This window comes from Amblyomma maculatum, chromosome 1 (genome assembly GCF_055883805.1).
Source record: "Amblyomma maculatum isolate TAMU_Amacu chromosome 1, ASM5588380v1, whole genome shotgun sequence".
Lineage (NCBI taxonomy): Eukaryota > Metazoa > Arthropoda > Arachnida > Ixodida > Ixodidae > Amblyomma > Amblyomma maculatum.
The window spans coordinates 269,742,127-269,766,527 of NC_139344.1; the positions used below are offsets into that span (position 1 = coordinate 269,742,127).

Here is a 24,401-nt window from a genome sequence, read left to right on the forward strand (position 1 = left end):
GTCATGGGTATGGATCTCGCCAGTGGCACAACTGTTTTTCTTCTACTTTGTGTTTAGCTATACAGTTGAATCCCAGCACAACGAACGCTGCTTCAGCGAAATGTTTGCCGCAACAAAGTATTCCCCATGACCCCCCGTAGGACCTAATGTATTAAAATTTCCCCAAAAATGAAGTACTTTGCGAGCACATGTTCGCTTCTACGAATTTTTTTTTGCGAATTTTCGCGGGTGAGTGGCACCTCCGTGTTCTCTTTCTTTAGAAGGTGGGTGCTGGAAAACTACTTTCTCGTTCCCGCCATTTATTTTCTTGCATCGCAGATCGCTGGGGGAGTGGGGTGGCCTTGTGGTAGAGCATCCGCCTCGCATTTGGGAGGTACCGGGATTGATCCCTGGTACCGCCGGTTACCTACCGGTTTTTCAATGGGTACAAGCTTTTCCCCGGCCTGGTGCTCGGCTCTCCTGGGGTGAAATGCTTGGGAAAAAGGGCCACATAATGAGCTTTTGCCGCGCGAGGCGGACTTATTGTTGTCCGATGGCGGAACGGATCACTGCCACATCGGCGCAATTATTTGGGCCATGACCCCGCACAGCTTGTCTATTTTTTTTATTGCGAAAGCAATACTACTTGCACTTTCAAGCCTTTGCCGTACCGTTGCGGTGCTACTATTGACCTTTCGCGTGACCTTTGTGTGACGTCACGCCGAAGAGCTGGGCGACCATCTCGCGCTGTCTGCGAGCAGTGGCGGTGCCACCACCAGCGGCCTAACTCCCGTGCTGTCCACCAGGAGCGCAACAGGTGTTGTGACGTCGCGCCAAAGAGCTGGGCGACCATCTCGCGTCGTCTCCGAGTAGTGGAGGTGCCACCACCGGCGGCCTAACTCCCACGCTGTCCGCCAGGAGCGCAACAGGTGTTGTGATGTCACACTGAAGAGCTGGGCGACCATCTCGCGCCGTCTGCGAGTAGTGGCGGTGCTTCCGCCGCCGGTTTAACATCTGGTTCGACGATGCCACCTGCCGCTAGGGAAGCTGGTCGCAATGAGCGTAAGAGACAGCAGCGAGCTACAGAGACGGAGGAACAGCACGTGCATGTCGTATCCAGAGTGAATCATTGTATAACCACCACAGTCTAACTATAACAAGCTTATCCATAAGCACCACCACCAGCCAAACATTAGCTGAACTTGGGCGTAGCCATGGGTATTGCTTTCGCAATCTACTGGGCTTAACCAAGCTAAGCCTCTGCCATTCTTTTTTTTTTTTTCCTTCAGATGCCTACATGATTTTTGCAGTGACGTCGTGCCCCGCTCATTGGCTAACTCTGTTTTCCATGTAAACAATTGAGTCCACCCTTGCCTTTGCTGGGCTTCTTCGCTTGATGCAGCTGGCGGTTGCCGTGCTTGCGGTTTTCTGCCAAGCAGGAAAGCATGTCATGATCATGTGCGAGCGGTGTTGACTGGCAAGCGAAGCGGGGCTGCTCGAAAGCACGTGCAAAATGCGCCAGCGAGTAAATATGACGTCATCTGCTAGCGTCTTCGGCGGCATCGTCTGCTAGGAACCCAGTGCGTTTCAGGCAGGCTGAGGACTGGTGTGCGGAGCATCGTGCCCTGTCGGGGAAAAAAAGAAGAAAAAAAACAAACCGCGAGGCGGCCTGAAGAGCACTGCAGGAAGAAGCCCACTCCGCATCACCATTTTTTCTTTGTGTGTCCTTGTCGTTCGTGAGTGCATCGTTCAGCGTGGTCTCGTCTTGTCTCTGCTAGTCGCTGCTAGTCGCTGCCAACTTCCTAGGATGTCACCGCCAGTGAAGAAGCGGAAGTTTCTTTCGCTAGAAGAAAAAGCGCGTATCATCGCCGAAGCAGAAAGCGGGAAGAAGGTGAATATTGTCGCAAATTTTGGCATCGCGCCGAGTTTGTTGTCAACGACACTGAAGAGTAAAGGTCTATTCACACTTGTGACTCGCGAAGGGCGTGCAACCGGCAGTTGCATGCGACCAGAGAGCCGCGCAGCGCGACCAATGCTCACACTTGCAAATGTCTGCTGGTCACTTTCCACATCTTGTCTATCTTCACTGTTCACCACATAGAGTAAAGCTAACCCACGTTCACTTCAGCTGAGCCGCTGATTGGTTACCGGTTTGCGACTAGTAGTCGCGCGGCTGGAAAATCGAGCAGTGCCCGAACGGCCCGCGACTGTCGCTTTTCGACCAAAACGGTCGCACGACCTCCGCGAGTCCTTAAAGCATCAGCAAGGCACTTGTGTCGGGCACTTCAGCTCAACGCAAGAAGGTGACGCAGCCAACATACTCGGAACTTGATAAGGCTGTCTACTCCTGGTTTGTCGAAACGCGAGCCAAGAAGATCCCGCTTAGTGGAAGCGTTTAGCAGAAAGCCATGCCTGTTTGCTAGGCCTGGATGACTTTTAGGCCAGCACAGGTTGGCTCAATCGCTTCAAAGCGAGGCTCAACATTGTGGGAAAAGTTTTATGCATGCCGTCCGATATTTACAACGCAGACGAGACGGGCCTCTTTTATGAGATGCTGCCAGGGAGGAAGGGCAGCGTTGCCAGGGTGGCAAGCACAGCAAGAAAAGGCTGACTGTGCTGCTGTGCACAAACATGAATGGATCGGACAAACGTCCCCCTGTCAGTTATTGGCAAAAGTGCCTAACTGCGCTGCTTCAAGGGAAACAGAAGCCTTCCCGTCAAGTATGTCGCTAACGGGTGGTCGTGGATGACCCGTCCCATATTTGCAGACTGGCTCATGGCATTTGACCGCGACATGAGCAGGCAGAACCGAAAGGTTGGTTTGCTCTTGGACAATTGTTCTGCCCACTGCATTGACGACGTCAAACTGTCAAGCGTCGAAGTGTGATTTTTCCCGCCGAACTTCACTTCGATCATTCAGCCGCTTGATCAAGGCATCATCCGAAGCATGAAGTGCGCTTATCCGGAGAGGCTGATTCAGCGGATTCTCTTGAACCTCGAAACTGGCAGGGAGACAAAGGTGGACCTATTTATGGCTCTTCAGATGATGGCTGCTGCGTGGAACGTGACCCGATGCACCTTGATCTACAACTGCTTCCAGCACGCTGGGTTTGTTGACCAGGAGGCGACCAGCGCAGCTACAGCCACGGAAGATGACGCTCCATCATCGTTGACTCCGGGGATCAGTACGACCTGGAAATCCCTCCAGGATGCAGGAAACGTCCCTGGCGATATTGAGCTGGACGATTTCCTCAACGCTGACGCGGATGTACTTGTCTACGAAGACCTAAGGGATGAGGACATCGTTAAAAGTGTTGGTGAGCCGGAAGAGCTGCCGTCCGATGCTGAAGACGACTCCGCCCATGATTCACCCACCTTGGCAACCTTGTCGCAGGTGATGGATGCCTTCGATGTTATTAGGAAGTTCTTGGGCCGTGAGTACTAGTAGGCGGCACACGCGTTGGGTGCGCACGGGTCACAATTCATAAACTTTGCGACCGCTAGTCGCGCTGTATGCATCGTGAGCAGTGTGAGGCACCGCGCAGCCGTCACGTCTCCATCTCCCGTCGTGCTGTACACGCCGCGAGAAGTCCGCGGAGGCATGCACGTCACCGACATCGTGATTGCCTGACGCGATGTGTGTGCCGCAAATCCCGAGCTGTGATCGCGCGACTGTAATAAACCTTCTCGGAGGTAAACAGATTTGCACGACTGCCTTTCCCATGCTTCTGCATACTTATTTTCTTTCCTTTTGATGATACGAATGTTCGGATGATATGAATTTTTTTTGCGAGCCCGTGAGATTCGTATCACCGAAGTTCTACTGTAGTAGGCATGGTTTGCATGTGAAACAACTGAATACAGTCGAACCCGGTTATATCGAACCCGGATATATCGAATTTTGGTTATATCGAACTCACGAAATATCCCCTTGAAAATCCCATGTAAAAGTATAGGAAAGCCACGTCATATATCGAACTCAATGTCACCGGTCGTTCGATATATCGAACTCCGCACCACGCACTGGAAAGTGTGCTTTCCCCAAAGACGATCGCATCACCCTTGGCCGTTTGCCGCGTGACGTTTTCAAGCCACGCGCGGAAGGAATGAAGGAATGAGAGGGGACAGTTCGGCGACGGCTGGTCTGGGAAGCGCCGCGCCCATTCCCCAAAGGCGCGTGCATCTGCAGTTGTTTCCTGCGCGCCAACACATGACGTTTGCAAGCCATGTGCGTGGGTGTGGCCATTCTTTTGCTGAGTTATCTCTCTCCTTCAGCATGTGCAACGCATGCGTCAAGCCAGCTCAGCCCATTTTCAGACAGACGTCGGACGCTTTCTCCAGCGTGTGTTGCGAACCCTCTGCGTGCAGCGGCGGACGTGGCTATGGCGCCTGCGGATGTTAAGAAGCAGCAACCCTCTTTTTTTTTTTTTTTTTTTGCGAGAGTCATTCTTTTTTATCGTTGTGCTGTACGCGCGGCATAGCGTAAGATATGGTGGCTGCGGACGTTAAGAAGCGGCAGGATTTTTTTTTGCGTTGATGTTTATTTTATTTATTTATTTTTTATCGTTTATCCTTGCATGTATGAATCAGCGAAAGCACGCGGTCAGCTGCTGCTATCATGATGCCCGCCCCAAGTGTGGCGTGATAAATCGAACCAGGCTTGTGCAATCAAGCTATCACGGGCACTCTGCTAAGTTCGCTCCCCGCCACCGCAGGAGCTATCAAAAGATAAACGCGCCCTGACGTTATAGCTGCGCAGCATCTTGGCACGCTGCCAATGAGCTGTGGATGAAACGACCGAAACGGACTGACGCGCGCCATCGACATGCAAGCGAAAATGCTCACGATTTCTGCCGCCGCGGCGAAACAGAAACCTTGTTTTGAGCTGCTGCGGTGGCTCGAGCTGCAAGAGGGACGCAGTTCCAACAAGTTTGAAAATTTTCGCTCTGTCGCTGCCGCTCGTTGCTGAGATCGCTCAGTCGCTTGCATGTGAGCGAGCTGGCCTTAACGCTTTTTTTTTTTTTTTTAAATTCTCGGGTGCAAAAGTGGAGGGTGGGTTCATTATGCAAGTGGGTTGATTGCGCAACAAATACGGTATCGTTTTTTCGCATCGTAAGTGCCGTCACAAGCCTGTTTCTGTATATCGAATTATCAATATATCGAACTATTTCGCAATCCCCTTCGAGTTCGATATATCTGGGTTCGACTGTGTACCATTTTGGACTGTTTTGATAATGGGGTTACTGATGACCAGCTTTAGTCAGCGCTCGAACGCACGTGTCTCCACACTGCCCTCTGTTTAAACAAGTTCGTTCCAGAATTAAAATTAGGTGTTTTAGGAATGCTAAAGCAAGCTGTACGGCGAGGGAAGCGTGCTGTGCGAGTCTGAATTTGTACACCCCTCTCCAAGCTCTTTCCTTCGGAGCCCAACTCCTGTCATGTTGCTGTCACGAGGTGTTGCCGACGGTCAAAATGAAACATATATTATATGATTACTAACAGTACTGAGCTCCATTAACCGGCATATTTATAAAATCTACCTAACAAATCGAAACAACAGACAAGCAAACAAGAACGTAAAGCGCACACTGTATCCGCCCTGCCGCATAGCGCATACGCGGGTGCCCGGACGGCTGACACACCATTTGCTGGTGGCACCCTCTGCGCTGCGGCGCCTCCGTTATCACAAAAGCAACCCCCCGCTCCCATGCATTTCGCGGCATGGTCGACACACTGCCCAATCTTCTAGAGTACTATACCTTAGCGGCGGCGCGGTCGAGGTGTGGCTTGCTTCTAATTGGGAGCCTCGCGGCGGCTTTCGAGTTTCCCGCACTCGAAATCAAGGCTGCGATTGGGCAAAGCACGCGCTCTGCTAGAACGCGGGGGATTGGGCGACTGCTATTGGGTGCTGAGCCCGCTGACGCTGGCTGCCTCCCCACCCCACATTGACGGCTCCGGCTGTTTGCTCTCGTTGTTGGCTGTCTTTGTACTTTATGCGTTTTGTTTGCCTTTCGCCATTTTTGTGATCGCCATATTTATGATCTCTCGACGTGCCCTCTGACTGGTTTCGTGCAACGTGTTAAACGTTGCGTGGTCGCTCACGGTGCCTCAAGATGCGACACGCGTTCAGTGCACGAAAGTGAAGGCCATGGCGAGGCACGCTGCCACCGACTGTGTAGACGCCTGCAGCTTCCTAGCATCGGTTACAGTGGAACTTAGAAAACAAGGAAATTTAAAAAAGCCCCTTGTCTTGCCCCGCAGTACTTGTCCAGAAATTACTACAATGAATTTCACAATGCCAACACATTCTGCAAATTCTATAGGCCTGGATGCTCCTGTAACTTGAGAACCAGCGTTCACAGCTTTATGAAACCTGATAATTATAGATAAACATTTCACTGCGATATCTTGACAAACAAAAAAGTTAGCTTTCTTTTAACCTTCTAGGGCCGTTTTCTCAAAAATCACTTTTTTGCCTAGTGTGGCTGCTTAGGACAGCCGTATCTCGGGAACTGCTTATCAGATTTTCATGAGGTTCTTTTTATTCTATACCTCAATAAATTTCTGGGGGCAAGACAAGCTCATTTTTTCAGGATATTGTGTCTGGAATTAATGACAAATTAAAATTTGGTTAATGTAGGTCTGATTAATAATACTGACTTTGGGGGTGTGCTAAAATTTTGAAATTTTGCTAAAAGGAAGTTTGCTAAAAGGAAATTGTCTTGCCCTGGGGAGCAGTCCAGAAATGACCATAACGCATTTCACTTTGCCAGCACCGTTTTTCAAATTCTCCAGCCTCTGCTCAAAGGGACCTATGTAGACCATCTTGATATACTCCTAACTTGAGAACTAATGAGCCCAGCTCCATGACACTTGGTAGTTCTTCAAATATTTGTACAGTGGAACCTCGATTATACAACTTTGAGGGGACCACGCAAAACCGTCTTATAATCCGGGCGTCGTATAATTGAAAAATGTCAACAATTATTTTAAAAATGTCAACACTCGAGCATTTGTTTGGAGGAACTGTGAGCAACCCTTTATTCTCACCTTTAAAAGAAATCCGTTATCTTTTTCTGGACATTTGCCCAGCCACGACGCATTAGTTTTCTTTCAAGATTTGCGACATCTGACAGCAGGTCGCCATCTTTGTCGTGAGCGCAAACAAACCGCCGAATGTTGTCGACGCTGCGCAACACATCTGCGTGGCTTGGAACAGACACGCTGGCTTCCGTAGAGTCGTCCGCGTCCTCCTCGGAGGTACCTGCAGCGTCAGCACACACACTGTCGACGATTTCGCCCAACGACACTGCGCTACACACAGCGACATCGTCGTCGGCACCAACGTAATCAGTAAAGGTCACTGGCAGCTGTAGAGCGCCAAACTTGGGCTCTTCATCGACCGACGCTGCAGCTTCAGTGGTAGAGGAGGCATCGCATCTCTTGAATCCACAGTGCTGAAAGGAATTCGCGATCGTGTCTGAGGAGATCGCGTCCCAAGCACTAGCTATGTAGTGCATAGCATCCAGGACAGATAGCTTCCTGTCTGCCTGGCCCCGTTCCATGCCCGCCAGCCGACGCTGCGCCAAGAACTTGCGGTACTTCTGCTTCACACACTTGATGATTCCGGCGTCAAGTGGCTGCAGCTGGCTGGTGCAATTTGGTGGCAAGAACATTACTTCTGCATTCCTCAACTGTGCAGTGTCCAATGGATGGCACGACGCATTGTCCAGTACAAGAAGAATCTTCCTGTTCCTGGCGCCCATCCTCGAATCAAGCTGCTGCAGAAATGAAGAGAATATAGCAGAAGTCATCCAAGCCTTTCAGTTGAAATTGTATTAGCACGGCAGCCTCTTCAAATTCTTGGAGCACCGCAGCTTCTCAAATTTTCCAATTACAAGGGGAGCGAGCTTTTCTGAACCGTCTTCATTCGCGCAGAACAGCACGGTGAGGCGCTCTTTGCTCCGCTTGCCGCCGTGGCAGCTCTCTCCTTTGAATGTCATTGTCTGCTCGGGCTACAGGTTATAGAAAAAACCCGTTTCGTCCGCGTTAAATACGTCGGACGGTTTGTACCTTCGTATCAATTCCGGCAACAATGTAGTACATTCTGCAACGGTGGAGGGGCTGACCGAAGCGCTTTCTCCACAGCAGCGGCTGTAAACGATCCTACAGTTGAATCCCGCTATAACGAAATTCACGGTGCACGAAAAAAAATTCGTTCTCGCGGAACTTCGTTATCGCAAAAATTTGACGTGAAACGCAGAAAGAATTGCCCAAGCAGCAGCAAAGGCGTTTAATGCCAAAAATCTGTAAGCTTGGTTTGCTTACGCTTCACGGCGAGCAACGCCGTCACGCGATTTTCGCACTCGGTCAGCAAACCCATTGCAACATCGTCGTCTCGGACAGCAACGAAATTCCTGATGACATCAAAAGCGTCCATCACCTGTACGGCGGTTGCCGCAGCCGGCGCTTCCTGTACGTCGTCGTCTTCTTCATCGGAAGAGTCCTTATCATTCCGGGCAGCTTTTATGATCTGCTCATCACTCACATCTTCGTGAACAACACAAGCGTCAGCGCCGATGTACGAGCTCGAGATTAGGCGGCACGGTTCCTATTTCTCCCAGCGTTTTCCAGGCGGCCGCGACGCCTCTTCGTCGTCGTCTGTAACGCCTGGTGTTAGGCCAGCAGAGTGTACGGGGCGACCTTCGGCAAATCCGGCGTGCCTGAAACAGTTCACAATTACTGAGCGCCCCAGTGTGCTCCAGGCAGCAGACATAATCTGCAGTGCCACGTACAAGTCCACCTTCGTGTCTCGGCCGGTTTCAGTGTTAAAAAGCAGCCGCTGAATTAACCTCCCGCGGTAAGCGCGCTTCAGGCTAAGAATCACGCCCTGATCGAGAGGCTGTAAGACAGACGTGCAATTGGGAGGGAAAAACCTCAGCTCCGTGTTAGTGAGCTTGACTTCGTCGGAGTGATGCGCTGAACAATTGTCCAAAAGCAAGCAAACTTTACGGCCCTGCCGCTTCATGTCGCGGTCGAATGCCATCATCCACTCGGTGAAAATAGCGCGGGTCATCCATGACTTGTTGTTCGCCTTGTACTGCACAGGTAGGCTACGAGTTCCCTTAAAACAGCGCGGCTTGGCACTTTTGCCTATGACTAACGGCGGACGCTTGTCCGAGCCATCCATGTTTGTGCAAAGCAGCACTGTGATGCGTTTTTTGCTGTGTTTGCCGCCGTGACAGCGCTGCCCCTTGAAGTCGAGCGTCCTAGCCGGCAACATCTCGTAGAATAGCCCGGTCTCGTCGGCGTTGTAAATGTCTGCAGGCGCGAAGTTGCTTAAAATTCCGGCCATGTTACTCGCCTTCCAAGCAGCTGCTCCGTCCACGTCTGCTGACATTGACTCGCCGCACAACGCTTTTCCAACGATGTTATGGCGGGCCTTGAAACGGTTTAGCCAGCCAATGCTGGCTTTAAAATCATCAATGCCAAGTAGGCATGCATAGTTCAAGGCTTTCTGCTGGACGATGCTTCCGGACAGGGGGACGTTGCTGGCTCGTGCTTCCACAAACCACGCATGCACTGCTTTGTCCAACTCTTCATGGAGGGGCCGCGTCACCTTTTTGTGCTTCGAGGATGTGCCTGAAGCAAGTGCCATTCTCACGCTGTCCTTATTGCCTAGAATCGTTGACAGCGAACTTGCAGGAATTCCGAAGTCTTCAGCAATTGCCGCTTTCTTCCTTCCGCTTTCTGCTTGGGCGATTATTTGAGCTTTTTGCTCAAGGGAAAGAGTTTTGCGTTTTTTCACTTGCGTTGCCATCGTGTCCTGCGGATGAAAACTCGTCGTTGTCGAAGAGAAAGGCAGCGAGTGAACAACGCGACCACGACACAAAGCCAAAATGGCGGAACTGCAATCACGTGATTTCATGCTTAATGTGGCTTTGGATTTGACTTGGACTTCTCGCCAATAAAACTAGTTTCCGTTTCGATTTTGAACGCGAAAATTTCGTTGAAGCGGAAACGCTCTGCAAAAATGGTTCGTTGTGCAGAGAAATTTAGGCCATTAATTCTTATAGGATACTCGCGGGGAATAAAAAATTATTCGTTGTCGCGGAAATTTCGTTGTGGCGGTATTCGTTGTGGCGGGATTCAACTGTATTACGTTTCTTAAAACGTTCTAACCAGCCATTCGAAGCGCTGAAATCATCCATGTTGAAGCGCAACGCAACTGCCAACGCCTTTTCTTTCAAGATTGCGCCATCCACAGCAATCCCCGAACTGCATGCCTGGCACAACCACTCCACGAGGGCATTCATCATGGCAACAAACTTTCCGTCCTTCGCAGCTTTTCTCTTGAGGCCGAACTTGCTTGCGTTGTGCAGAATGGTGTCCTTGGCAAAAATGGTTTTCAAAGACGACTTGGAAATATTGAGGTCACTGGTAATGCTGTCTTTCATAGCTCCCTTCCGCTTCTCGGCTTCTTCTATTATTCGAAGTTTTTCTCCCAAGTTTAGTGGCTTTCGACTCCGCAACATTGTGAGCCGCACCGGTCGCAGCCGAAAATACGCCAAATATACCACGCAGACCAAGAAGGAAAACACATTACCGGAACACTGTGCAGCACAAAAGAGAAGCAGCGGCCCATGCCGGATAAAGCAAGTGGTGCGCATTCAGTGCATGTGTCAGTTTCGTACCTGATAAGAAAACTTATCTGTTTCGCATTTAATTTGTAATTTGTAATTTGTGCTATTTGTAATATAATTTACTAAGGCGGTGATAAATGTCCTTGCAGGATACATTTTTGACATCACAGATTTGATCCCACTTTTGTTTTTTTGTAGTTGAAATGCAGTAGTACAACATTCTTGCCGCCAGAGGCCTTGCCCTGAAAAAAAAGAAAATTGGGCACGCTGCGCGGCAGTGGCTGCCGCTGTGGTTGACGGGAGCCGCCTCAGGTCGCCTTTCCGAGCGCGTTTGCTTCCTTTGAGAGATTACATACTTCCCATTCATTATCAGCCGGCTACAATGTGCCTACGGGACAGCCTGCATATGCCTAGCTTTTTTTTTTTTTTTTTTTTTTTTTCTGCGCTGTACCAGCGCCGTCGTACGAAGTGAGGTCAGCATAAAATTGTGTCGTATAATCGAGGATTTTAATACATTGTCTCTATGGGAGTTTTGCCGGGACCAAACAGATTCGGCATAAAATGCGGGTTGTCGAGTAACCGAGGGACGTATAATCGAGTTTCCACTGTACTATGAGTCTATGCTGAAAGTTTCATTCAAATATCCCAAGAAATAAAGTTGGTGTTCAAGGGTACCCTTAAATCATTACTGTTGTTTTATTTTTTCACAGAAATCAAAGAGTTTCATCCATCTGTGCAGAAGGTTTTGTTTGATGAGCTTCTGGATCAAGATGTTCAGAAAGGTGAGTTTCACTCGAATCCACTTATAGTTTCATTTTCTTGAAATATTGCATACCACATATGGTCCAAGCAGAGTGGGCGTAGTCGATAATTGTACAAGAAACGACAAACTTGTACAGATAATAATAGCAAAAAAAAAAAGAACAAACAGAAGCAAAACAAATACAAGCATCATAACACAAAATGAAAAATTAATGAAACAAGAAGGTGACATTCCAGTTTTTGTCTGCAATATTACCTAACTGTAAAGTATGGGATGGTAAGGCATTCCATTCTGATAGAGTCCTGGGGAAGACGCTATATTTTTAAATGTTTGCGTGGGCAAAATTAGTGCCAATGAGTGTTCCTTTTCTTTGTGCGCACTCATGTTGCAGGATTTCTTTTTAATTGTGCAGGTTATTTTACTATTCCGTACTACCAGCACACATTTACGATTAGCAGTTGTTATATGTCAGTTGTTATTTAGTACTGGCAGGACCAGTCCCAAGGTTTCTCTTGAGGAATGCATGTTCCCTTGAGTTGCATGTTTAATAAAACAAAGTGCTTTTGTCTACGAAATTTACAAGTGCTATAATTGTAAAATTGCAAATTGGTTTTAAAAAAAAGAAAAGGCACATTAACTGAACTGCTCAACCATGCTGTAAAGGAAGGAGAGAGGGGGTGGGGGGTTCAGGAAGAAGCACTGTAGCGTATAACTCAGGATAAATTTTTACCTGTGGTTCTTTACGTTTAAAGTTTTGGGATGCACGAATGTGCTTTAAATGATAGAGATGGGGCAGCCAAACAGATGTGCGAAAAATGTCTCCTAGTTCTCTTAATTGATCATTACAGTCGGACTTCTACCACACCAGTGCAGTGTTCAGCTGTACTGCCACTTGAAAAACAATTCATTTTTAATTGTTTGGGAAGCTGAAATACTTGATACTGAAGAGTGGTGTCAATCATTATGACTACAATTTGCAAAACCCTAGTTTATTGTCACTGTTAGACATAATACAGTAAAATCCTTAAAACTGATCTGTGTGCCTATACCTATAGTGTCAATGTCATTAGCCATTTCGTCAAAATCCTTCTTAAAACAAGTACAGTAAAACCTTGTTAATACAGAGTTACTGGGACTATGAAAAAGATTTTAATGAACCATGTTTTCAAAATAACCGAACACAGCAATAAAGCTGATCCAGGCATTCAATTTCGTTGCGAGAAAGCACTATGCATAATATCCCCCACTGCTTTCCACCACTGCACTTTGTTTTGTAGTTTCCTATGGAATGGCACTGCAGGGCACATACATGCAACTTAAAGCAGTCAGTTGTAAATACGTTATGACGGCAGCAAAGATAAAAAGGAAATGGTGCTCCGCCCTGCTTTCCACACTTGTGTGTGGCCCAAATGGCTAGTGGCAAATCTGAAGGGGCGATCCCACAGCGCACACATGCTCTTGAAATGATTACTAGAAGCTTCTCTTGCACGACCTATTGCTCGTTTGAGGTTTGGCTGCAACTTGAAATGAGCCAGGCAAACAGTGCTCAGTTAGAATTTCTTATAGTGTAGCTGATTCGCATATGAACTGAATATTCTTCTCGGTGCATGGAACCCCATGCATTCTGCCTGGAACAGGCACCATCATGGAACGCATACTACCCACAACTCGTTCAGAGTTAATTTGAACAGGCGAGCCAAATTTTGGATAATCGTTTTTCTGAAAATGGTTGACTTTATACAACAGTGAGATGCCAGTATCCTAACCCTCTAACCATGGCACACTACTAAAGAAGCAGCATGGGCCGCTGTTGCAGTCAGTCAGCCCGACATGGGTACTGAGCAAGAATGGTTGCATTGCGGTACACGCACTGCTACTGCTATGGGTGGGAGGTGCTTCAACCTGGCTGGAGAGGAGAGTGAAGAGTGAATGCACCGATAGTGTCCATGGCTGCATTGCAGTGAAGCATGTTTCCCTCTGCCGGTGCACACTTGGGTGATGCACAGCCTGTGCCACAGGGAGGTTTTTGGTGCTGGGAGGTTTGAGGCTGGAACAGTGCAGATGATCGGGCATCGCTTTGCAGCGCGGCTTCACGGCTCAGAGGATGATGATGAATCAGCATTTATTGGGCCTGAAATAAATTGATGGTGCATGCAGGCACCAGACGGGGTGGTTCCCTAGTTGCGGGACCCATGTGTTCCCAGCAGCTCTTGGCCCCTGTCCGTCAGTGCGAGCTGAATTGATAGGGCGGGGCTGGATAACAAGGTCTCCCATCGCTCATGGGTTAGGGGATTGGGGGTATTGGGGGGGGGAGTCGAGTTTTGTGCATTCTGCCAAAACGTGCGGCAGGGTGCCCTTTTCTTTTTTTGCAACAAGGACAGAGCATATTATGTTCTGCAGGCTACATGCGCCATTGCATAGTTCATTTGCTGTGAAATAGGGATCGGGCATTTCTTCATGGCACCACAAATCTTAGTATATACCAGGCTGATACAGGCCGCCACTTCGAATGGTTGTGCAAATTGTTTGAATCATTTGGGATTTCGAATTAACCAAGGGTGAATTATTGAGGTTTTACAGTATCCTTAATTTAAAAAAAGCTCCTAGTACAATGCACATGAATTGGCTGAGGTGTGAAATTGATCTTCTCACATTTATGTTGCTACATCGTACAGTTAAATGTCCACAGAAACTGTCACCAAGAAGCCACTGATAAACGGGTTCAGTGTGTAGAACGAATCCTTTTGAGCGTTAACCCGAAGTATAACGCCTTGGAACAAAGCCAGCGATTTATTATTAATTTTTTAAAAACAGCGTTTTTTTGAAATTCGCGGGCAGAGAGGTTATCGCTTGGCGATGTTGCATGGAACTACTATTTCCTTAAACCGTGACGTCACGTGTGAGTTGACTGGCAAGGCTTACTAGAAGCTGCCATTCACTGCGGCCACTGCAGCCATGACGTCACAGACACACTTCCGGTAGCTGCGAAAGTCGTCTGCACGTGCGCTGCGCAAGCTCCTCAGACGGTCAATCACCGCACGATGGCAGCACCTCCTCGACCGTCGTAAACACCGCCGCTGTGGCCCCTCCTTCCCCATACTGTACGCGAACGACACAGCGGATCGTTAGTGACAACGTTCGAAATAAAGCATGCGAAAATTTGTTGGCGTCTGGAACACTGAGCCGAATATCAAGTATGAAGCCCTCGTCAGGATCGCTGACCAGCAGCAAATTGCTGGTAAGAGCGATAGCCGTGATACAGGCAAGTTTCTGCTCAAGCCAGCTGCCACTGGTGCATTTCAGCTCATCCGTTCTGCTCGTACTAGCTCTGCGATTAATGTGTCGCCACAGTTAATCCTATGATTCTTTTACTATGGCAGGATAGGATTCACAATAAGGCAGTTTCATAACGACAGCGTTTATCAGTTCCAAAGCACCGACCACTGCGGCTTTGAAGCGAAACAATTTAGGCCTAGCGACGACTAGGGACGGTCACGCACGGCGCCCCACCCCCGCGGTTGAGTAACGTACCTCAGCCTGCTCGCGGCATCCCGTGGTGCAAGCGTTGCAAACTCGTGTACTTTCATTACAGCTAAGGCCGCACAGTTTTTGACGTTCTGCTCAGCAACAAGCCGTTCAAACGATACTGCAGGCAGGACATGGCTTCAGTACGCAGTCGCTGCGCTGTCGGCCGTAATCGAAGACGTCGGACGGCACAGTAGACTCCGCATATTCTATACATCGATCTTTAAACGTGATACAGTGGGCAAATGAATAACTTTGTGAAGTAGACCCGCTCGTTCTTTTCGCGCACTCGGGCGCCGACGAGTAGTCTCCGTCAACAGACGCCGCCATAACCTCGGCGACGCAAACCGAGGTCGCCAAGCTCGGTTTGCGATAACCGCGGTTAGTGGTGTAACCATGGTTTGGTTCGCCGTGTAACGTGGGCTAACCACGTTTTTGCGTAACTGTGGTTACGTTGCGCGAACTGGCAAACTCCTCAGGCGTGTGCGAGCGAGGACGGGTTGACCCGAGTACGCCAGCGAGCGAGCGCGCGGCAACGGGAAGTTCGTCGAAGTGACGTATTTCTGGGCGGAGCTTTGAACTTGCTTGTATTCTTTATTTTTTTTATGATTCCCTTCGGGGGCATACGAGTTGAGAGGGAAAATTGGAAGGGTCATTTTTAATTGCCGATATCTCTGGTGTTGCAGAAGCTAGATAGAAAATTTTTCGCGAGAGAATGATGGGGGGTTCAACATCTATCAGTGTTATGGCGTTGTTTACCCTTCTTGGTGACTGTTTCTGTGGAACTTTAAACCTGGATGTAACAAACCTCTATGTGGCAAATTCGTCAATGTTAGGAAATTTCTCAGTTCTCCAACACTGCCGACATTGAAAGACATGCATTTTAGGCCTCCCTGTAGCAAAAGGTGTTTGCTTGATATAACAAACTCTCTACACCAACTCTCTATTCTTTAGTGTGGAATTGCTGTAAATTTAGCAGACCACACCAAATTTCTAAAACGATAAAACATGACACGAGGCAAACATCTACGATTACAACAAGCAATTATAGTTGACTCAGTTCATTAGTTACTGCTCAAAAACGGTAAAAAACATTGGGACATTGAAGATTCAAAGACCCAGGCGAGCACAATTCCTAGTAACAATGATGTCCAAGTTGAGCAGCATTCCCTGCTTAGCATATATCGCAGCAGCGTTTACGCTCTAACCTAGAAAAAGATTGACGAGTAAAGTACCGCAAAATTTGTTCCTCTTTGTAAATTCAGCTTCTGTACTGAAATTCATTTCTATGTATATATGTTTCAAATATATCCTCCTGCCATCATCATCTATGAGTACACCTCCTGTTGTCTTTGTTTTGTTTCATGCCAGACTACCAAATTGGAAGGAATCCTTCCTGACAAAACAAACTATTCAGCTGTGCCACTTTTTAATTGTTTTGTGAGCTGTCTCTTTGCATACCACCAGCATTGCACTTTTTCGTGCCCTTTCAATATTATTGATCTCTAAAGTCATCCTGCCGGTAGCATTGTCCAAGCTAGATTAATTGAAAAAAGATGAGAAATAGTACCTTGAGGCTTTATTTTCAAGGATGTCATCCTTGTGTTGAGCATAGATTTTTAATATGCCTCATTGATTTTCACTTTAAATGAAAATAGTCTATTCAGAAAATATTTATTCATTTTGCTCTTTATAGGGTGTTTTTCAAAGAAAGAGCACTAGAATGACAGCATGTCAGTTTGTGATGCTTTATTTTTGTTTTACTGCGGTCATGGTCAACATACTGCAGTCCCGTATGGGATTCACTACACTTCAGCACTGTGCTTCTTGTGCAATTTGTGACCCAGAGCTTGAAGAGGACTCTGCTATTATCAACTGGAGCCTGGAGCTTACTGAGACCTTGGGTTCAAGGCTGTATGCCCTGTGGAATCGCAGTGCTGGCAACTGCCTTCTTGACTCTGCCTTGCAAGCAACCTGGGGCGTGTTTGATCGTGACAACTCGCTGCGACAAGTTCTTGGTGACAGCCTGTGCGAGGCTGCTTCTGTGTGAGTGATGCTTTTGGTGCTTTTGGGGCGAAGATTTGGTTCTGTATCTAGAAACTTAATGAGGAATTCGTTGAAGTATTTGCGCTGGTAGTTGGGAGAAGGAACTTTTCAAGCATTCCTTGTTCCTTTCGCTGTTGTGTGTACCGTATTTACTCGAATGTAACGCGAGTTTTTTTCATGATTTTTGGCTCCCAACGTCTACCCTCGCGTTATAATCGAATATTGCTATTCGGTTGGCTAAAGTAGCGCCGGGGTGCAGCCATATTGAATTCGCCGCTACTCCGGTTTGGTTTCCGCAGTTTTACGATGTTACGTTGCTAACATGGGTACCAGGTAAGCCAAATCCCAATCCATCCAAAGTCAAAACATTGCGCTTTTTCTCATTGGCTTAGAATCACGTTGTCCCCTTGATCACGCGCTTGTCGCATCTTTTGCAGTGGATTAGCGTGGTTATTGTTATCGCATTTTGCACGATGGCAACGCGCTGTGCATGGTATGACACTCACCTTAAAAAAGGCTATTGTGATAGCAGAAGGAATCGGAAATTCTATGGCAGCTCGACGGCTAGACATCACTAATCTACCTTACGTGGGTGGCGGATGCAGCGGGAGGTGATTTTTAAAGGTGGGCCTGGCCACAAAGGCTTCCGAATTGTCTGGAAGGACGAGAGTGAAAAGGAAGACTGGGTTTCCGAGAACTCAGCCTCCGACGACGACGAATGAGCGTTTTTGATTAGGCTGCAATGGCCATAAGTCTATTAAAGGTACTTTTTCAAGCGTTTATCTCGCATTACATTCGTGGTTTTATTTTTTCCCACTGGCCAGTACGGAAAGTCGCTCCTCTCGTTACATTCGAGTAAATACGGTAAGTTGTGAGGGCGTCTGAGTTATGATTTAAGCGCTGGTGGCAGTACCCTGAATACACTGTAGAGTTAACAATTCAGATCTACTAATGCTTGAAATTTATACAAAGTGCAGTTTTAGCTTTTGCGGTGTTTTTCGTTGTTGTTCTGATCCATATAGTTGCTTTTTGGCCAAGTAATCATTGTACTGGATTCCATCTTGAGGACATCACAGATGTTTAATTTATTCATTATTTTTTGTCACTAGTTTTGGTATTAAGTATGAAATAATTAAGTTGGTCTTGAAGCAACGTATTTGCAATCAGGGAAGCCATAGGGTAGGGCTTCGGATTAATTCAGACCTCCTGAGGCTCTGTAAGTTTTTGCTTGCTGTGCACGTGTTGGACGTTCTGAGGTGTAGCGTTCAGCATTTTGACATCCATGATCAAACGCTTTGGGAAGCATTCTGCGGAGAAAAAGGTTTCCCACATGGTTGTTTATGCAGTTTTCTTTAGAAGACTGTGCAGAAAAACATAAGTGCGGTTGCATACAGGCTGTACCCTCGGTGGCGAGAAGCGGAGGCTTTGCAAGCTCGGCTGCTGCATTTTTCCCTGGATGAGGCACAGTGGCAGGAGGACTGGGCCTCACTGGTGTCCCTGGCTGCACAACCTGGCTCAGCGCTCGAGCAGATGCATGTGTTCACACTGGCCCATGTGCTTCGCCGTCCCATTGTCGTTTATGGTGTCAAGTACGTCAAGAGCTTTCGTGGGGAAGCCCTTGGCTATGCTCGCTTTGAAGGCAAGTCTTGTATTCCTTATGTGTTTTGTTTGTCTTTTTTATCACTGCAGAGATTTTAAATTGAACCCCTTGAAGCGGCACATCTTTATTCCATGCTGGAGCTTGTTTGCACTAGCATTGCCTATATTTTCCTGATTCACAAGTTGCGAGACTTTTTTTTTTATATATATATATAAAAAAAGTGACATCCCGCAGCATATGCTACTTTTGCTGTATCCAGTAACTATGCTTCACAAAAAAAAGCAATGTCTAAAAGAGGAAAAAAACTTCGTCAAGCTGTTATAAAATTTTATCATTGAAGTAGAACCGCAATCTCGCCAATACCAAACTATGTGGTGGCACTGTGCTCTGTATACCGCTTTTGTATTTAGTCGAGCCATATTCTCGAAAGTTCCAATTATGGTGGTATCTCTATTTTGCTTTGCGCATTTCCAGCATTAACATGGTGTTGCTAAATTCACCGGTTAAGCAACAGTGGAAAAAAAAATACCGTATACACACGTGTAATGGCCGCACTTTTTTTTCCGTGATTGGAGTGAAAATCAGGGGGTGCGGCAATTACATGAGAAAAAAGACAGCGAAAAAATTATTTGCGGTGGTACCTGCCTTTATTATTGTCAAAAAACTCCTCCTCGGGTAGACGTTGACACATCGTCGTGCGACGGCGAATGGACAGGTTTTTTCGCTAGCGCGAAGTCCACCCATTGCTGGCTTTAAACACGGTAGCCGCAATCCCCTTGCTGCGTGCAATGTCTAGCGCTTTCATGCGCAACATCTCAGTCAAAACAACAAAGCCGTTGCGCCGCCTCTCCGTCACATACTCGAGAAGTGAGTCTTCAACTTCCGGAAACATGCTCTGCTTCCCTCGGAAAGCGCGCCTCTGAACATTTGTTTTCCTGAGGGCATCTTCTTGGGAGCATCATCGCCGTACACATTTTTCGTCAACACTGAAATTTCGTCCAGCCGCTCTTTTTCCTTCTTCTTTCGCGTAGTAAATCACTTTCAGCTTAAAGTGAGCGGTATAACTACGTATTTTCCCATCGAGGAAAAAGAAAATCTTCAGCTCACAAGCGCAGAACAAATCAGGGCAGCGATGCGTTCCGATTGAGAGATCGCATGTGATATGCTTCAGGCGATCGAGGAAATCGCTGTAAAACGGAGGAGCGAACAGACTTGGATTGGATTGGATTGGATTTGCTGGCCTCACCCTTTGTAACGGGCAGGCATCGCTGCGGCTAGGAGCGCCCCCTTTGTAACGGAGGTGGTGGCCACTGCCCCCATGCTCGACTTTTTTCCTCAAATATTTTGTTCTTAATTCTTATTGGCAATTCTACTTCTAACCTTACGCTTTATTTTGCTTTCACTTGATTTTTGGGCCCCACCTGGTGGCAGTAACGACAAAACGTTCCATATTTCTTGCACCGCACAGTAAACGGCACTGCCCAACTTCCTGAAACTCATGGTGCGGCTTTTTACTCTGGAAATTTTTTAAAAGTTTTTTTTTCCCAATTTTCTTTCTAGAGTTCGGAGTGCGGCCATTACACGCGTGTATACGGTATTCCCTTTGACAGGTGCTTTCCTTTAGATTTGACAAGCGCACTCCAGTCCGTCAAAGTTCCGACCAACCACCTCACCAAATTTAAAAGATACCAAGAGGCGTGCAAGTGTATAAAATGAATGGTTGAACTTAAGTGGTGGCGCGGAAAGAAGTGCAGTTAAACCTCCATGTAGTGAATTGACATTATCCTTTTTGTTAATGTCAATTCTTAAGATTCGCGGATGAGTAATTCGTGCTCACCTGTAATCCGATATCGAAATTTTGTAGCAATCTCTTGGAAGGGTCAGTCCATGCTCACGCCAATGATACATGTACATTCCGTTTTTTATGCACGAGAGGTGCCTCTCGCCGACCATCATGCGCTCCTGGCTAGAAAGACGACTGCGTGTTTACACTCGTGCAACTCGCACGCTTGTCTGCCAGCATCCATGCAGAGTCATTGCTATCGTGTCAACTTCACGGGGATACCAGCCGCCATTGGTCAAACTGCAGAAGAGGGTACCAAAGCTTTAGACACGGAGACTGATCGGCAGTGCGAGAGACGAAAGGGGTCTTGTATAAAGCTGTACAGTCGACGTCATCCTTGTGTAGAGCGCTTAGGCAGTGCTCATCCCGAAATAAAAACTGAAATAAAAAGTCAGCCCACGATTTGCGGTCAAAGTGCTCATGCCCATTTTCTGCAGAGGTCTGTGTGGATCTACTTCCGTACAAGAATTGCTTCTAAAAGGTAGAAACTGCGACGAGGTATCGAATTTTATGCAGAGAAGTGCGCCGATCGAGCGCTCTACACAAGGGTGACGTCGACTGTACTCGGCAGGAGTGCAGGCTAATTTGCGCTCACTGGGACAGCGATATGAAGGGGAGTGCTTATTCGCGGCGGCCGCCATTGTTTGTGGACAGCAGCCTGCCCAACTGCAGGCATGTGCACGCGAACGACCTGGGTCGTTCGGGATGCTGTCGCACACAATTCCGAGAGGTTAAGAAACTGGCGGCCGAGGAAGACACGAGACAAGATCCAAACTATGCAAGCGCAGACGGGAAGGGAAAGACAGAGGCCGATAAACGCGTGGACGATGCTCGGGAAAACAGGTGCGACAACCGAAAGTCTGCGAACCAAGCGTCATCCTATGACGTTTCATGGGCGGAGCAGAGTTTCCGTGCTGTTCTGTTTTTTTTTTTTTTTTTTTCTTTCTTTTTCTTTTTTTTTTCCTGGTGTCTTGGAGTGTCGAGTTGAAGGGGGAGAGGAGGAGCGCCATTTTTAATCGCCAATATCTCCAGTGTTATGAAGCTAGCTGAAAAATTCTTGCGATGAATTGACTTGCAAGGGAGTACCTATCTCTCGACCAATTTGCTTTACCTCATTTTAGGAATTTCGTAGTCCCTTTTAAGATCCCCTTAGGGTGTTATATAGGGGGTGGGTTTACAAAATGCAGGTTTCTACGGCACCCGTAAATGTTGATGGACATGTTATGGCAGTGACCTTCCTATAATGAACTCGTTATGCGAACTGTCTCTTAGGTAGGGCTGAATTACTGCATATTTGTAGTCATAATATTATTTATTTCCCAGTAAGCTTTTAAAAAGGTTTTGTGCAAATTGAACAAGTAAAAAAAAAATATTACTGAAAGCCACATCCCCTTAACTCTTTCCGGACTGCCCCATAGGCCATTGTTTATTTACGTGAACACCTTTTGACGCACTGCCAGATGCAAATTTTCATGCGTTGGAACTTGTAGCCCCATCTAGGCAGATACTGTGACAACTGTAGTTTCGGTTTTTGTGTGCTTCACCCTTTTTCAGCTGGTGACGACGTATAAGAAAGTATTGGGTGCAGGGTGGTCTCAAATGTCAATAAAAATAACATCAAGCTACGAATTCTGCGACATTCATATGATTCCGCTGCTTCTACTGCAGGTCCCCCCCCCCCCCCTCTTTTTCTTTTTTTTTTTTTTTTTTACAGCAGCGTTAGCAAAGAGTCTCATTAGTCCGAAGATGAATTCTCGAGTTCAGACTTCATCTTGGATGATGAATTAACCCTTGTCGTACGGGTACTGAGGTAAAAAAAAAAAAAATTGACACGGTGGGGGGGGTCAGAATATTCAACAGTCAAAGGGTTAAATATTGGCCTGGAACTTCAGTTACAACTGAAACATACTTTCAATTTCAGCTTGCTCTTTAGCAGTTACACATGCTCACTCTGTTCCCGGTGTTTTATTTTCGTTCACCAGTGTTTCAACAACAAGGAAAGCTCTACCACATGAAATGGCTTCTCCAGAGCATAACAGAAGTGTGAACTTCTTGCAGCCACATCGAGTTGAGCTTGAGCATTTAGGTTTCGAAGCACCACGCCTAGAGCAGATTTTCAATTTTGATGGCAAACTAGATCACACTATGCCACTTGCTGCAAAACATGTGAGGCATAAACCACAGAAACCTCAACATTGCAAAAACTGTGAGCTTTGTTACGAGGAGAGGAAGACAGCTGAAAGCGAACATTTTTAGCAGTTTATTTAGCAATGTTGCTATGAGAATGGCACACTTTCAAAGTGGCCATATAGCGTAATACAGTGGAACCTCTATTATGTGTCCCCCTTTTATGCGATTATCTGCATTTTAAAATGAATTGCCGTTAGGCCCAGAGAATCTCTCATTGGCATTTGCACTGAAAACCTTAATTACGCAATGAAAAATTATGCACTATCGGCATTGTGTGATGACCAACGGGAGCTGTCCAGAATGGGAGATGATGGCAGAGTACTTTATTGGTACATGTCACATCAACTCAGCGCACTTCAAATTGTAATCAAGATGGAGTCAAGTACGCGCAGTGGTACAGCTCAGCTTTCGATAGCCTTTAGTAACAGTTGTGCTGACCGCTCTCAACTCCGCACGTTCGAATTGTGGCTGCCGATCATTGCATGGCAGCTCTCACCTAGCCTGTTTTGCACGCTCTTCGCTAGTGAAGGCATTATGGAAATGGATTTTTTGACGTTACTTATGAGTGGTGGCTATTCGAAAGCACTTTATGCTGGGACTTCAGTGAGGAACCATGTTAGGCTTAGCAACTCAGGCAAGTGGCACAGTGCATAGACGCCTGACGAGCCATACTTCGCTGCTTGAAGAGCGTTGAAAGCAAACCATTTTAAGATTTATATATATATATATATATATATATATATATATATATATTTACTTAATGTATCTACTTGCCTAGTTTCCACATCATTAATTTACTACACAGGTTTATAACAAAAACTTGCGTATTTTACACGCCCTGCTACTCTGTGACCACCAGCATGCATGTGAGTGCAGGCTTGGCATGATCAGCACACCTGGGTTACCATGTGCGGCTGCAAAAGGTGTCAGTCTGTTATGCCAGCTTTGGCGTTAATTTGTTTATGTATACACCCCGCAGGGGACACCTGTTAAAGCAGGTGTTTGTGTGTTTTGTGCGACACCACGGACCCCGAGCACCCACGCTTAGCCGTGCGTGGCATTGTCGTGTCTGGGGAAAAGGGGATCCTGGTGGTTGAGCCGATGCCGAGGGCTTGGACCATTAAGGCCCCTCGGCGGAGGCAACACACCACTTTGGCCCACGCTTCCCATAGACGGCACCTCTGGCCTGACCCGACCGGGGGAAATCGGCAGTCGCCTTTTCCTGTCCTCCCCTCTATCTTTCACTTTCCTATTTCCTTTCTCACAACTCTCCTGTCATCTCCTCTCTTCCTGTTTTTTTCCTTCTTCCAGGCGGCTAGGGTTAACCTTGTGTGGCTAACCACCCTGCATTACGCCATATTTGGTTATATTCGGGGTGTACGGCTGGCGTGAGCAAGACCTTACAAGCTCTTGTTCCGTCCCCTTGTTGGGCTCCGTAGTGGGTGGCCGCCACCCTGGCCGAACAGACGATATTTTTTATGGCTTCTCCTCTACCTTCAAGTGATCGCTTCCGAAAACGGGGGTGCACCGATGAAACAGCAAAGTTTTTCCCAAAGAATGCCACCAGCTTTCCACGTTTCCATGTTATCCATAGTGAAGACACCAAAAAATCAGCTAGACTGATTTCACCATTTCTGGTTACCAAGACACTAACCGAGGCAATTGGCCAAGGCTACAAAGTGAAAAAGCTACCGAATGGCGACCTTTTGAAAGTTTTATATAATCATCAGTTCGAGAAACCCTCCAAAGTGACATGTTTTGGAAACTGCCCAGTAACAATCTCCCAACACCGTTCATTGAACACATTGCGTG

At 47.3% G+C, this 24,401-nt stretch overlaps 1 protein-coding gene across 5 annotated transcripts in view; it reads left to right on the forward strand.

Annotated features, from left to right (window-relative positions):
• Positions 1–24,401, forward strand: part of trbd (ubiquitin thioesterase trabid) — a 67,804-nt gene that overhangs the window by 32,894 nt on the left and 10,509 nt on the right. For all 5 annotated transcript variants that reach the window (XM_084591240.1, XM_084591243.1, XM_084591239.1 and 2 more), the window contains exons 7-9: positions 11,333–11,404; positions 16,758–16,956; positions 18,351–18,595. In XM_084591240.1, the coding sequence (XP_084447366.1) occupies positions 11,333–11,404; positions 16,758–16,956; positions 18,351–18,595 (516 nt within the window). The remainder of the gene's footprint in view (positions 1–11,332; positions 11,405–16,757; positions 16,957–18,350; positions 18,596–24,401) is intronic.